This window comes from Arctopsyche grandis, chromosome 7 (genome assembly GCF_051622035.1).
Source record: "Arctopsyche grandis isolate Sample6627 chromosome 7, ASM5162203v2, whole genome shotgun sequence".
Classification (NCBI taxonomy): Eukaryota; Metazoa; Arthropoda; class Insecta; order Trichoptera; family Hydropsychidae; genus Arctopsyche; species Arctopsyche grandis.
In genome coordinates, this window is record NC_135361.1 from 14776886 (window position 1) to 14794145 (window position 17260).

The 17260-nt window shown below is 31.3% G+C and overlaps 1 protein-coding gene across 2 annotated transcripts in view; it reads right to left on the minus strand.

Moving 5' to 3' along the window:
* Positions 1 to 16468, minus strand: part of LOC143914206 (uncharacterized) — a 40324-nt gene extending 23856 nt beyond the window's left edge. The window contains exons 1-3 of one of the 2 annotated variants that reach the window (XM_077434320.1): positions 15998 to 16468; positions 12886 to 13012; positions 9179 to 11102 (exon numbers count right to left, since the gene is read on the minus strand). In XM_077434320.1, the coding sequence (XP_077290446.1) occupies positions 10341 to 11102; positions 12886 to 12927 (804 nt within the window). In that variant the 5' untranslated portion in view covers positions 12928 to 13012; positions 15998 to 16468 and the 3' untranslated portion in view covers positions 9179 to 10340. Of the gene's footprint in view, positions 1 to 9178; positions 11103 to 12885; positions 13013 to 15997 lie in introns of those variants that run through there. The other variant, XM_077434321.1, reaches the window with a different exon arrangement.
* Between the last annotated feature and the right edge of the window lie 792 nt (positions 16469 to 17260).

Here is a 17260-nt window from a genome sequence, read left to right on the forward strand (position 1 = left end):
ATTTCACACAATAGCCTTTTTTCAATGATAGTTCATTATGAAATTATAATACGATATGTTACCCAAAAATTGGATAGTCGCCAATAATATATTTCAACAACAAGGAAAAGAATAATACTCTTTATCGAATGTATTCTTTAAATTCTATGGATAAGTGATATATTGGATTTTTGCTTAAGTTTATACCTGATTTATACATAAATACCAGTAAACTTTTTTTAACGGTAAACGGGCTTGAACATACATATACAATCATCTCAAAAAGTATATATGTAAGTCTTCCGAAGAAAAATCAACAGTTTATACATATTATATTTGAAAGGAAAATACATGTGGAAAATACAGCCAAATATTCGGAAATCATATATCTATTATACAAGGTCAAGGACAAATGCTAAAGTAGGGCTGCCATACGTCCCGGTAGACCAGGACATGTTCCAGTTTATAGATATGTATCCTCATGTCCCGGTACACGAGTCAGTTGTTCCGGTATTTTATCTAGCTAGCTAGATAAAAACTACTAAATAATTATTATAATTAAAAACAAATCACTGGGTCTGGTTTGGATAGAATTTTTTTGTACATTTTTGCATTTTCTATTTACAGGGCTTTTATATGTTTTTCACTATTTCAACAACGAAGTTTTGACAGATCTAATCTTGGACATGTAGGATTATAAAAACGAAATGTGATGACTTTAAATGGCTTATAAAATCTAGTATGATAAAAGGATTGTAAAATATCGCAGTATAAATATATAAATCAAGCTAGAAAGACCAAATCTGTCCGAGCTGTTGTGAATGAGCGTTTAAAATTTGGCCGTAACACGTACGTATGTACATACATACATATGTATGTATATCAGAAGTATAATATGAACATTTTAGCATTAATTATAAAACCTATGAGTGAAATAAAAATGTATATGAGGGATAGTGAGAACCTATAATACAAATTTATTAAGATAGGAATAAGTGTGAAATAGAAAAAGAACTAGGTGTAAATAATTGAAATCTGACAAAGCGAGAGGGTGGCGGAAAGGAGAATAAATAAGGCTACTTACCATAAGGCCTTTTTTACGTTTCTATTACAATTATTTGTCACCATTGTACTGGCGGAATTTATTTGAATATATATTGTTGTCTAAATTGTAAAGTTTCAAAACGATCAATAGAATGTAGGATATAATATCCATGTCAGACCAATGAGCGAAGTTAAATATAGAAGAGCCTTGTAATAAACGTGAAAATTAAAGGTGAAAGGGCCGCAAAGGTTCAAGGACAAGTGTGAAAAAGTCGAATGCGAGTAACCAAGGCTAACCTCATCTATGCGCTTGGTTTATGGTCATTTCACCGTGCGATCTGCAATTACTTGATCGTATACATTGAGCCTTGCAAAGGGAGCAACGGTCCCAGGCTTCAAAATCTAGAGGCGCCAAAATCCTCAATACAAATTTCAAGTTTTAATTCCATCCGCCGAGTATTCTTCTCTTTATGTTCTCCCCATATATGTTGATTAATAGAATCATATTAAGGAAAAGTAGAAATACACATAGATAAGAAAAAGGATTTTCATCCAAGACATATATTTACTTTTGTTATATATTCATTTGCTATAAATAAATGAATAAATAAACATGTGCTTATTTAAAAACATGCCATCATCTATAATATAGAGAAGGAAGCTACATGTGTATATTTGAATTAACCCAATACAGTGATTTGTTTACGAAAAGGCAATAATCCTGAAATTGATTCGGCAACTATCCCCTACGCGTCCATCGCATTCGCATCCATCATTTTCTCAAATTGAATTCGAAACGACCGACCAATAACAATAATCCGGACGATCCGGTCGATTGGACCAACTTTATCAAAATCCGTTCCATTAGAGCTTAGTGTGTCCGTGTGCCGTATGTGTTTTTTATTCCTGTTTGTGTGTGTGTTTTTTTTTTCATCCCCATACCTTTTCCACTCTATGCATGCGCACCACTGACGCTTACTGAGGATTAATAGCTCGCGGTTGGAGTGTGTATACTTTATACATTTTTCAGGCTTTACGAGATTAACCGGCAAATTTGTAACCCTTATTTGCCGAATTAAACGGAAAAAACCGCGAAAATTTCTCCCTCGTCGCGCCCCCGCAGCATGTCTGATTCGATCCCACGCTTCGAGTGCTAAATACGTATCCACCTGTTTATTTATTTTCCATCGAATTTATTTACCGAAAATACTCTAAGGTCATCGACAATCAAATGGCTTAATCTAAATTTAAATTTACATCTACTGTTTAATTAGTGGCATATGTACTTGAAACGTTACCCCCGTTGAAATTGTTTTGATCTTTTAGAGTAAAAATGGAAATAGATACATGTGGAATTGTGAATGTATATGTTTACCATCACCTTTCAAAGAGATAGAAAGAAAAAAAATATACGATTACTTGATAGATGGGACGCATTAAAACGTGATATTGATACTTCGTATATAGATACGATTACTTGATAGACAAGACAAATACTTAAACCAATGTTTTGTTTGCATTGTATATAAGTAGAACTAAAAACACTAATTAGGAATTTATTTACGTTCAAATGTTTAATATGTTTATACTTATTAGTCTTAATAGTGACAAGTATAAAAAAACACTATATATTGTACGTATGTATATCCAGATATACATATGTATATTTATATTTATTTGAAAGAATTTCTATAGTCTTATTATTATTTCTTTAGTTAAGTATTAATAATAAGTAAGAATGAAAAGTTTATTTAATAGATTGAATGAAACCTTTCAATCGTCATCGCATCAATTATCTCAACATTTTTGCAAGACGATGGGCGATGACGATTTCCATGTAATGTCGGGAGAGTTGACCTTCCTGGTTGAATTGAGTGAAGTTGCAGCAATATTGAGGCGCGCTGCAATTAACTGTTCAGTTTTGTTCGATGAATTGGGAAGAGGAACATCTACATATGACGGAGCTGCTATAGCGGCTTCCGCAGTGGAAGAGTTGAGGCAAGGGTTGTCACAAAGTGTTTTCAACTCATATTTTGTGTATAATCGTTATGTGTAATTATGGTATTTGATATTTACATATTAACAAAAGTTTGATCATAGGCGTCACCTTAGGCAGCCTGTGGTGGCGCCAATGGTCGGGATGAGTATATAGTTATAATGGATAAATAAATAAAGACATATGTAGAAACACTTTGGTGTGAATGTTTTTAAAAAATATATTATTTTTAATAAATAAATATATAAATTTTCTTTCGGACACATTCAATATTGTTAATCTAATATATAATTTCGAAAGAGACTTTGCATGTAAGATCCTGTTTGAGTTCCGGTTCCCGATTTCTTTTTCATTTCCTGTTCCGGATACCTTTTACAGTTCCAGATCCCGATTCGTTTTTCAATTCCGGATCCGGATTCCTTTTCAGTTCTGGATCACTTATATATAAAAAAAAATCGGATGTGACCAACCCATAACTGTATTTGAAGAATATAAGATGAAACACACATACATGCAGACACACACACACACATTTTTAGACTATGAAAACGCAATCAGTGATCGATTCCGAGTTCAAATAAGTCAAAATCTCGAGTACGAATTTTCGCATGATCACAAAACTACATACATCTATTGTTATTACGTGCATAGATAAAGTAAAAACATTTTTAGTGTGTGTGTAATTCATTTCTGGTTGGCTGTTAAATTAAAAAGAAATTAATAAAAAAACAAATTAACGTTTACTATTAGATTAGCCATGTTTAAGAGGTCTATATTACAAATATCAAGCGAAGCCGGGTAAAACCACTAGTATTATATGTACATATAACGTGCCTAAGAAAATTCATACCAACAGATACCAATCTTAATGTACTTTTTCAAAACAAAGCCGACCCAGTTAAAGAAACTTATGTAAATATAGCATCAAAATCTTCTCAGTTGCTTTAAAATAGACTGAACAAATTATAACTTGACTTATCTGACTTTACGAACAATAAAACTGATGAAAAATCACTTTAAAAAGTTTGTTGCTGATTTCCAATGGGTTTTATTAAAAATAATATGAATCTGCCTAAGAAGTAATATGAATCTGCCTAAAATGTATTATCAAACAAATCCTATTATATTATGTGTAATGGATTTTTAATTTATTAAAATAATTTGGAATTAAAATAAAATCTATAGCAATAAATGTCTCCAATGAGTAAACAGGCAAGATTAATTTTAGCATTACATGAGAACTGAACCTGAAACATCCATTTTATAATTGAGTAATCTACCACTGTGTTAAACCGACTTTGACTAAACGAATACCTATAGGTTGAAGTAAAAAAGAAGTGTTAAGCTAATGAGAAAATCACAGTTATCGATTCCTGGCAAAACACTAACCACCAAACCGTGAATAGGAGTGTTAATTACCAGTTGATTTACAGTCTTACGTGCCAAGGTCCAAATAACCCCCCTCCTTGTCCAGCCCACGGCCACTCAAAGTGTGTTCCGCGTGAGCAGCGAACTAAATATCGGTGCATAAATACAATTTCAAGGTTGAAACCCACCGATATCACGATAATTCATGCCACTTCTTGACCTAGCCCGAGTGGGGAAATAATAAATCATGTGCGAACACCCTCCACCGAGGTGAGGGGGTGAATGGGGACGGTGTTGTTGTGGTGAAAAGCTCCCCCGCGTGAGAGACCCCACACAACCTGGCCATTTTTTGTGAATGGAAAACCGTGGCGTACAGGAAATTGGGGAAAAGGTGAAAACGGCCGCGAAAAACCGTGAAGGTTGACAATTCAAAAACGTCACGGTTTTCATCAGTTTTTCCGATCAATACCAATGTTTTTTACGCAACTGACAGCTCAATACCATTTTCTTTTAATACGAATTATTTGAATGATTTTTTTTTCATTGCAACATTTATTATAATTGATTCGATGATTTTTCGCAATCATACATGCATATTTCATACGAATTCAATAACACTTTTTTGGTCATATTGACGCTTTGAGACAAATTGTAATTTCACTATGGTTGAATTTGAATGTTTTAAATAAATAAAAACATTCATTACATCACATATTCCTTCTTATACATGTATGTTTGTGTATTGAATTTTTTTTTAATTTTGCTTTTAAATAAACACATACGCTTATCAAATTTCCGCCCACTGGCATTTGACTGGATTTGACAGTTTTATTTTTACCCACAACTCAAATTTATATAATACATATATTGGTTGAAAGAGCATTCATATTACGTTGGCTTTGTTTATTCAGTGTTTCTCTGGTAAATATGTACGAGATGTAAAGCCTTATACAAACCGAAGAAACCAATGTCAACTTTAATTATTAAAATATATTTAATTTCACTATCATTTGAATATTTCTTAATATTATACATTCTTCTAATATATGTAATATAACATTCGTGCAACGCTCCAAATGAAAAGTATCAAAAATTCAAATCAACGTCATTATGATTTGATCCTAGCATGATATCTATGTATATATTTATATATCCAGCATCATATATCAACGGTTAGGATGTAATTCTTTCAACTGTGTGGTCACGGGTTCTATCCCTGGTGTGTGCTGCTGACCAGACCTTAGATACGAGACTCCAAGGTCGATGGTTTACGATCAGAGTTTGCCAATTTATCTGGTTTCATTGAAACGATGTCAACAAATCGGTATCTCTGTCCTATCTCTCTCACAAAAATTCGAGTTATTCAACATCTCGATTTGCGCTGTTTTGTATAAATTCTTTAAAATTTTCAATCTGTTAAGAAGAGTGTGCATCATTGATTGAATCAAAGAAAAAAATATGTATACTATTGACTGTGTTCAAGTTTTTTGAACCACTTTATAAATACATACATACATATATGAATATGTAATTTGCTTAAACAATGCCAATAATATCGTTTCATGATGTACTAAATTCCAAATTATTTTGACGTATTTACATACATAGTTCTGAATAAAGAATCCAACCCACATAACAAATATTTTGATAACTGCAACTTCATTATGCAAAAATGACCGACAACCATTTAACAAATCAAAACATCAAATTGCTAACTTTATTCTTCGGTTCTGTTTATACTACATAGACATAGTAGGAAACCACTGTTTGGTTCACACTGTTCAGTATTTTAGCTCCTATGTACATGCTTCCTGTCTAAAGTAGCTCTTATAAGCGTGATCATCAATAAATAATGTTGAGAGTATAACCGGGACTTAACAAATCTTATTAACTAACCATACGACGTGCGGTATGAATTTAATTACATTCCACGGAAATTTCATCACTCGATGCGACGTTCATTAAAATCAAGAACAAACAAAGATTTCAACTGTTGCCTTAGTCTATTTTTAACCACGTGTGTATATATTTCATCCATACGTACGAAAATATTTATTAAATGCATATATGTATGTATAATATTAAACGTATTCCCGATCGACAAATTGGACCACGCGGAACGTACGATTCGAAAACAATTTTTCTTATACAAACTTACGCACATGTGTGTGTACATACATATGTAAGTACTGGAGCGTGAATTTTTCCCAACCCTGTATAATACATAATGTGCACGTGTATGGTATATATAATATTCTCTCATTCAATTTAACCGAGCCGCGTTGACGTATAGTCCAATTTTCTCGCCCTTCTTACCCCATAACTTCAACCGGCAATCACTTTTTGTGTCGTCGCGAAAATTGCCCGTTATACTTTGCACCCGCAAAATATTAAAACAACCAACGGGAAGTTCTTTTAAAACTTTTAAAGTAAGGCTTTTGAATTTAATACGGTCAATTTTGAAATAAGTTGGTCATAGTATTATATGGGTATAATATTATAGAAGCCCGGGTGCATAATCAGCAAACTTTGCGAGTTTGGATACCGTGTTTGAAACTAAAAGGTGAAATGATATTCTATATCAACGCAAATGTATGAAATATAAAACTCTGAGATATAATTTACATAGCCTTTCTGATAAGTTTTTAATATGTATGAAATTTTATTTAATTGATTAAACATTGAATGCAATAACGTAAGCACTCCCTCTATAGTTGAATTTATAAATCATTATAAACATTTCGTTATTGTTTATATGTTAGAATTATTATAATTTACACTCACAAAATATATGTATCATTCTAAAAAAAAACATACGTATATATATACATAGATATTTATATATGTATATATATATTTATTATTTTAATTTTTCTGCGAATTAATCATAAAAAAAGTTTAAAAAATAATATATATAAAAAAATACGTTTTCATTTTGTTGTATATGTATAGATGTCGTTACATTTGATTAAATTGGGTTTTTCAATATTTATTATTTTTATTTATAATATGTATGTAGATTTTGATATTTTAAGCAACGTGTCTGGGGGGCCTAATTATCTTGTTCATACATATAGCTGACTGCTAACAGCCATACTGATATATCTACAATATAAAAATCAATTCAGCATCATTGCAAGATAAGGAAAAATACAATAAACGTGCTAAATAGTACATACATATAAAGTACAACAATAAATTAATATGAACTCAAATGAATAAGCACAGTAGTTCATACATTGCGTGTACCAAATAGAATGACTAGATGTAATGAGCTCCTTTACATACCTAATACTTTTTCTAATTATGGAAGAAGCTCATTCATCTGGCGTGCAAGCTCCACCGTCAACACACTAATCTTAACAATTTCTATGTTTGACTTATTTAATATTAATGCTATACAAGCTAGAGTAATTATTGCAAATTTGTTTTTCGATGATTAATTTTAATGAAAATTTACGATTGTGATTATGAATTTTTATTTTGATGTATTTATTTTGTCTTTTTGTTTTTTGTTATATATTATATTTTTTTTATTATTTCATAATTTTTATCATATTATTATTCTTATTATTTTGATATTTTTATTATACTGTTATTTCTATTTTTTTTCTTTTTTTGTTTTCTTTAACTATCTTACTCTATTATCATTTTTGTTTCTTATTTTAAATGTTTGAGCTTTTCTTTTTTTTACCTATATGTGAAAATTATTAATGGTTTACTTAACATAATTATATTTTTTTTACTATCAATCTATGTAACTTAATAAACTGTAAATTTTCCAAATAAATAAATAAATAAATAGTATCTTCGTGTACCTTATTTTCCAATATCACCTTATTTTTATTTAATTTTATGTTTCTATTTGTATGTATCACCTTCTATTTTTGCCCATATTATATAACTACCAAATTCATTCATATGAATATATATACATTTTATCTTTACTTGAACTAAACTATGTATTAATTATAAACTATGTACACAAATCCCACATCATTTAGTTGCGCAATTTGCACGCTTCTATTTTATTTGATACAGAAATTTCAAATAATATTTCTCTTATTATCATTTAGAATCCAGTTAGATGTACACTGGCTCACATAGAAAATAACGTTTTCCAAAATGTACATATGTACATCCTAGAAAATCAACCCGAGCTACTCTCGCTGCGCTTTTGAACTTTTCGCACAATTTTCCTTTTAATTTGACCGTGTAACACAACAACTGACCTGTGAAAATGGACCACGTGGAGATTTTTGCGACCTTGAGAGGCTTGCAAGTATGCACGTAAATTAACATTTTGATGGGTTATTTGGGCCAAAATTCGAATTATGCCGGCCTTGTGGACTATATGAACTTTAGCAATTAGTGCTCGCTATATCCACTATGTATACTATTTGCTAAATTGAAACATTACTACACGTCTAGACATGACTTTTGGGATGAAATTATGTATGCTATTCTATCTCTTCAAATGTTATATATGTGTGAACATGTATACACATATATATATATATATATATATATATATATATATATATATATATATATATATATATATATATATATATATATATATATATATATATATATATCCCGTTTACTTATGTGGATGTCGAATCAGTTCAGTAGATACCACCTCTTGGATATTTAGTCTCAAACGTTGATTCATATTTGATTTGCTTAATTTGTACTCATACTTGATTGTACAAATTAAGCAAACTGACTGACTGTATATGATAAAAAAATCACATTTAAAAGAAGTTATAAATAATTGAAAAAAAATGTGCGGTTAATAATTAAAATCATTATTTATTTATTAACTGGAATTATTTTGTACAGATTTAGTTACCCATAAAATAATATTTATTACATATTTTGTATACACAAAAAAAATACGTCCAGTTTGAAAAATATATCAAATCGCTCGGATTATATTCGAACCGGTCGGGAAATGTCAGGGAACCGAATGAAAATCGAACCAATTGTTCCATATAATTTATCATTGTAACTAACTTTTTGGATCTTTTCTATCGAAAAACATTTCCTTTCCACTCAAACATATATTTCAATTGAATTTCTTACGGTTTAATAAAATTTAATTTAAAGCATACATATACATTTCATTTACAGTGTTAGTCGACTGTCGTCGATTTATTGCAGTAATCGAATTCTTCTATCGGCGATGCCGATTCAAGTGGGTAGACATTTCACAAAAAAGGACACCAAATCTAATTAACCATCTCTGCAAACGAAAACTGGGAAGAAAGTTAACAAGACGATCCCTAAACTAAACTAAATTACGCTTGCTTCATTTTTTTTCCTTATCTTTCTTCCCTACTTCTTGCTCTGTCTTCACGTTCGCACGAACGTTTATCGAGTATTTGCTCACACATTAATACATATTGAAATACTGTGGAAATTTTCAATTGAACAAAAAAAATCTTCTCGATTTTCCACTCTCTCTTTCTCTCTGTCTATTCGTCCACTCGGACTCGGTTTACCTTTTTTTTTCCACTGTCGCAAAATTTACATTTCGTGACAGAGTATCCGAAAACCATTAACGTTGTTTTCATTTTACAGAAAAAAGAGCTTATAAAAGGCTTAACCGTTTAATATAAAGGAGCTTTTAGCCCACGCACTCAATTGTGCTTTTTTTATTCATTTTTCTTTAACAGAATCCTTTTTACTAATGCATGAATATAAATTGTATAATTTATATCAAAAATGCATTTAAAATGACTCGTACACGTACCATTTGATAAATAGAATTCGTGTCATTATTTCAAGGTCTGTTAAAATGTCGTCTCAATCGCGTACAACCTTCGTCTCATCATTTATATAAATAACAATATTTTTTGCATCCAATTGTGAGACTGTGATTGCGATCGAACGCTCAACGTTTTTTTTTTTAGATCATTAGTACCAATAAGCGATCCGTAACAGTTTCTTAAAAGTTCACATAATACCCATGACCAGCACCTTGTCCACCATATCTATAACCAATTCCATATCCACCAACAGCCTCTCTGTATATATTCCTCCTCCTGTGCTTCCTTCCTTTATCCTTAGTCGCTTCATGACTGTGAGACACTTTATTTTCGTGGTTCGGTACTGAGACTATATGCTCTGGTTCCCTAGTGGTTATAACCACAGCTTGCAAAGGCAAAACCCTCAGATGCTCCTCATCTTCAGTAACATGAGCCACACTCTCATGTATGTGGGTTATATCGTGAGTAACCACTGGCGTAATTCCTTTCTCATCAACGACATGTCCTACGTTCGTCGTTATTGTAGTCTTTCTAGAAGTAGATAGCGCATGGGCGTTTGGATGGATAACGTCTACATCAGAAAGAGTATGTAAAACATCTTCAGCCGTATGAACTTTATAGGGATGATCGTGCGTTTGCACGATCTGGTGGTCGACCAAATTTATGACGGCACTTCCTGAAACCGAAGGACCTCTCAGGAGTGTAGAACTCGTCTTAATTGAGCTAGTCGACAAGGACAACGGTTCGCCGCCATTATGAGAAATAGTCGAATCGTACAAATTGTGCTGAGTGGGCAGATCCGATGCGGTCGTGTGCTCCACTTCTATAAATATCGGCGATCGTTTCCACAAAATCCTGGCCAAAGTTTGAGAATCTGAGGCTATGTCCAGCGGGGCAGAATCCGAGTCCTTAACGAGGCCCATCATCACTAATGAACACATCTGAAACAATGAGAATACGACGATAAGCGTTTGTATACATATAAAGCTATTTAATAGTAATGTATGTCGTCAGTATTTGAATTTTAAAACTAGTCGTTGTTTATTTCTTCACATTGGTGTAATTAACTTTCAATTTTTATTTACTCTCGGTAGACTGTCACATACACGGCATCTGACTTGTTATTGTAATTGCACATTAAAACAAACACTTAATATTTCAATTAATTTATTTACTGATTTGCAAACACTTATGTAGAAATATATTTGTTGATTGAAATCGATTCAATCATTATTGTCAATTGTAAGGTACAAATGAGAAATATCGTTATCGCAAATGTATCTATTCAAACACAAACAAGTATAATATAATGTACTAAATTCTCTGATTTTGTGATGTAATATTATATCACATTGACAATAATGCAAGCCGACAATATTGTTAAGAATCGCTGGACTGAAAGTTATTAATGATATTAATCTTCTGAAGGAAATTACATTTTCGAAGTTTTAAGCATAAGAACAGAATGCCCTTGCCGATTCAGAATAAATATATGACAAAAACAAATTTAAGTGTAAATTTTCTTTTTTGATTAATATTCGTGGAAATTTCAACACCTTGATTCTCGTTATGTAAAAGAAAATACAAACAAGAATGAAATTTCAACAAAATTGTCTACCTATATAGATAAGGTTAATTATTTTGAAATATATGATTTTATTGGTTATAATTTTTATTTTTATTACAATCTGGAAGACAGGTGGAGAGATTAATTGACAGTTCAATTATATAGTCGCAGATATATGTACATATAAGAGTGTAATTGAGTTTATGTATGTCACATGCTAATAATTATGTAGACGGAAACCTTATGAGGCCCACGGAGAAGTAATTTTCTGCTTATTTTGTCTGTCGTAGAGATCTTTGTATTGCAGCTAACTTTTTTACGATAATTCGATTCTCAGAGCATAGACAGAACTTCTATAATCGGAGTCATATTTAAAACTACGTATGTTGATAAATATCATCTATTAACTATGTACATATATAGTTTGTCGCCAAGATTGATCATACCGATTAATGCATCGACAAATCGTCTAAATTGTTACCCAACAGATCGCTACAAATATATATTTTATCCGCAAAGATTGTATTATATCCGGAGTGAAGTAAAGGAATTTGTTATTGCATTACAATAACATTGCGTTTTTTTATAACAATGAAATTTCCAACGCGTACACATTACTGGGAACGTTAGTGCAACAACATACAATTTACGTTGCGATTAATTTACAATAATGGAAACGTCAGTTGTAAACAAATTAAAAGTATGATATTATCATGTTTAACTATTTAAATGCCTTTGGATATTCTGCTTTCGTCAATCATGCAAATTCACAATTCTCGTCTCATACCACAAAGGACAATCGTATTCCATTGTCACGTATCGAAACCGTGACGTATCCATCGTATGACGTATACATTCGAATCAAGAAACCAGAACGCATCCTCGATGACAGACGAAAACAAAAGTTTTTCTCTGAAAATCAAAACTGCGAATACAAATCAATCAGGAAAACCCAATGAGCCACATCCGCAACTCTACCAACGATTACTATTCATCTCCACCCGCATCTCTCTCATACGCAATCCTTTCTTTTGAATTTTGCATCACTTTACTACGATTAATTAATTTTACATGAACGAAAAGGATGTGAAGAATTATTTTTTTTATATGAATGAAAATATTTTAAGGTATTTTTAACGTTAAAAACAATTCCATACCAAAGCAAGTTTTTTGTAGACGCTTCCGTATGTCGCTTCCATTGTTTGTTGGGAATTTTTATCCAGAGTTTTGTCCCGAATTGGCTCTTGTTTTAGTCCTTTGTTTGCACAAGACTTGACGGTGTTCCTGTTGAAGACATAATAATTAGTATATGCTTGAGATTAGATTTTAATTGTAGTTCTTTCAACGTACATGCATACATACACTAAGGCACACATCAGAACTAAACTTACGTACATATGTATATTATAAATCATAAAATTTTACACAATTTCATTTATAAAAATGACAGTTCATTAAAATGGAACGAGAATAATTTGTAATTTTCACAAAGACAGATATTAAATCCGCATAACTTTTATCCGAAACGATCCGTATGTATCGTAATTTACTCGAACGTCAATGTGATTTATCGAGCAGACGCCCCGTTTATTTATTTAAGCTTACATCATCCAGACATGCAATTCGATGCTAAAATTAATAACAAATTATTATTATTTATACTAAGCCATATTGACAATTGTCAATAAATACGTAACGGCAGATAACCTTGTAATACCGGTAAAAGAACTGAGGAGAGGTGAAAAAGAAAGTGACTTAAACTGCCTCAGCGCAATACTACGTAACACCTGTTTGCGATTTTTAAATTGCATTTAATTGACATTCGTTTAATTCAGTGTAAACACATTAGTGTAGTTTATTATTTGGTGAAAATTTTACGTGGATCACTAGTGTGACTTTTGGTGGAGGGGGTTTTTTTTCACCAAAATAATGCGAAGTTACATCGTGTTTTTGTGAATAAAGCGTGTTCGTTCGTGTGCTCAATCATCTTGACAATAACGTAAACAACATATTTCTGTCAGTGAAAAGCCTCTCATCACTTTGCATTATTTTCTTTCACGCTGTGACGTTTCAATTTCCCCTTTTCCGCTCTTTATAAATATACATCTGAATTCGGTTTTTAGATTACAAGTAACATTTCGTTATATTATATACATATATATTAAAAATTTCAGAATACGGATACAAAAATATATACACAATATTAAAAAAATCTAAACAAATATAAAGGTCTTGTTGTTTGACCTTAATGCATTACAGATTCGTGTCGTCGCATAAAAAGAGTATTTTTTTCTATAAATCAATAGTGGTTCGTTTTTATACTTTTGTTTTATTCGCAAATTTATACTCTTGTTTAACGCTTATCACTCTTAATTAATTAACATTATTATTTTATGTCAATATATTACACACTTTATTGATTTATTTACATGTGTATTTACATAAAAAATATTTGTAATCTTGAATTATCATTGAAATCTTATTATATCAAAAAAATAATGACACATATAACACTGTTGATAAGTACCACTCAAGCAAGTTTCAACTAAATTCGCAATATTTGTAGGCGATTGTGTGGAATCCTAAATATTGACATGAGGTACTTCAGCTATACTAATAAGGTATTTTTATATCAAGAAATAACTATGTAGTAAAATTTGGTCTTGAGAGTTCAAAGGGTTAAATCGTTCGAGGTTTTATCAAAATGTAATTCCTCTTGAACAAAGTTCGATCAGATAATTAAAGTTCGAACTCTTGAATGGGTATTATTTTCACGAATGCATTTCTCAATATCGAACCGTAGATCAGCATTTCTTCTCCTAAAACTTTTAATTGCATAGAAATAGGAAATAAACAAATAAAACGAACTGATTCGTTTGGAAAACTTTAACCGCAAAACATTCCCCCTCATCATTATCAGATCAAGAATTCAGCTTATGCCAGCGCGAGATAATACTTCACGTTTATTCAAGTGATAATTTGTACAAACACTTATTTATATATTGACATCGACACCTGATTTAATAACAAACATATGTTCTCTACCGTTCAGAAAAACAACGAAGACCTTCAGTCAGTGTTCCGGTACAAAATTAAATTTTTCACCGATCAAAATTGTATTCGTAAGAATGTAAAGAAAAAAATGTTGATGTGTTTTCATTTGCATCAATAATATCAAAGACATTCTGCGCGATAATTCAAAGTGCTAACTTATCTAAATTTTTCGTTTGTATGCTAATCGGAAAGATTTGCAAATTGCCTTGAAAAAAAAACGCTTACGGCTAAACTGCGCATTTTCAAATTAAAAAAAACGGTAATGCATTGAACGTTATACATATTTAATGTCGAAATAAATACATACATAGAATGTTCTCTACATTTCTCACTCATATAAAACTTTCCATTCTAACGATCAGCATGGTATTAATGCAAGCATACGTAATGCCTATCAAATAATAACAACTTTTATCACCCACGATGACAATACTTTGGCAATGTTGATGCTTTACGAAATGTTAGATTTATTAATTCAATGAAATTCATTTTATGCGTGTCTTGTGATACAATTTATGCACTAGAAATGCAGTCGAAAGTAGAGCACGCACAAGAACCGGCTAATTAAAATGATCTACCGTATCGATTTCATTGAAATTGTGTCGATTTTAAATTTATGTTTAGCGGTGATTTATATTATTATTTAGACAGATTGATTGATCTCATCTACTAATGTTTTTTCATATGTAATATAAATGGGACACAACGAAATTCTTTTGATTAATTCATGCATACATACTATAATAATTTGAATGGTACATACATATGTACCATTCAAATTATTATAGTACTTCTTAAAATAGTGTATAATGCATGTATAATATAAAATTTTATAATAAAGTAATATAATTAATTTTAGACCAAACGTGCAATATTTATTTGATGAATATTAATTTAGTATCATTTATAATACATTAAGATTAGGTTTGGTTGGTAAAGAAACTATTTATCAATATGTCGTCTTTTATTTGGAAAAGATAATGTATTTTGAAATTAAAGGTTATGTGTTTATATTCAAATTAAAAAAAAAATTAAAAAGATAATCAATATACATATGTACATATGTAGACAGAATATACAAACATATTTAGATCTTTACAAAATCTAACGTGCAATTGTGTACAAACATAAATTTTAGTTATACATTACATTTTTGATACATCCAAATGACTGACGCTTTATTTAAACATGAATAAATAAATTCAAATACCATACCTCGATTAACAAATTTCCTTCGTAGATATAAACGCTCTGCAAATATGAAGACGCGAAACCCACACAGCACAACACTTTAACAGTACGTATTCAAACTTTTCCAAATAAAATTTGCAGTAAGCTCTTCCGCAAATCCTCTTCTTGAATTTGAATTGAAATTCTTTAAATTTGAACGGTCTCAAACGACGATTTATCCGACCGAACGTGATACGGAGCACGGAGCGTAACGTCAACTGTTGCCGTTTGAACGACGACAGGTGTATCTATAATACCGGCCTCCGATGCCCACCACTTTATAGCCGCGGACTAACTATTTATTTATTTATTTATTCATCAGTTACATAAGCTCAATTTGCATGTCTGGCCGGTCGGTGAACATACACACACGATTTGACCCGACCGAGCAGCGCGTTGTAAATAAACTTGACCGTTTGCCGTGTCGAGGCGAGAATGAGTAAGCCGACACTGTTTACTTTCGGACAATATATATCTACATATATACATACATACATAAAAAAGTATCTCCAATCGTGTCTTAGTGTGTGTTTCTGTATACTATCATATATACACATATACATATGTGTGTGTATGATATTTGATATGAGAGTCTGCGGTTTGGTGGGCGAGTTTGGGAAAAGTCGGTGAAAACTGTCGATGAAGATGCCGTTATGTTGAACTGTTGGCGTTTAGTTAATGAATTCAATTCATCAACAGATTAATACTGAGATGCGTTTGTTATTAATCATTACTGTAAGCGTAGTTTGTAGTACGGGAGATACCCGAGCAATTAGAGCGTGTTTGATTTATCTAAGTTGTTTTTCCAAGCAAACTCGATTTACTGCACGTTAGTTTTCCACGAGCAGGATTTGATTTACCCCACTTAAATTTTATGAATATTTCCAGTAAAAAAACAATCATCTTTTTCTTTTGAATCTTATATGTTTTATATTGTGGATAAATTTAATTTGTAATGTGTGAAATGTAAAATGGTGTGAAAAAACATTGATCAATATTCAACATAATCGTTGAATCATATATATATGTACATTACATACGTATGAATATCAGAAAAAATTCGCACATACGTATATATATGAACAGCTACTGCAGATTTCGAGGAAATTTGTTCGAAATACTCAGAAACGCTTAATAATGTTGAAAATATTTCATATTAAAAAAATGCATATGCATTAAAAAAAAAGGAACTGTTGATAATACAAGACACACCTTAAAACGCTGATCCTAAAACTACTTTAATATATT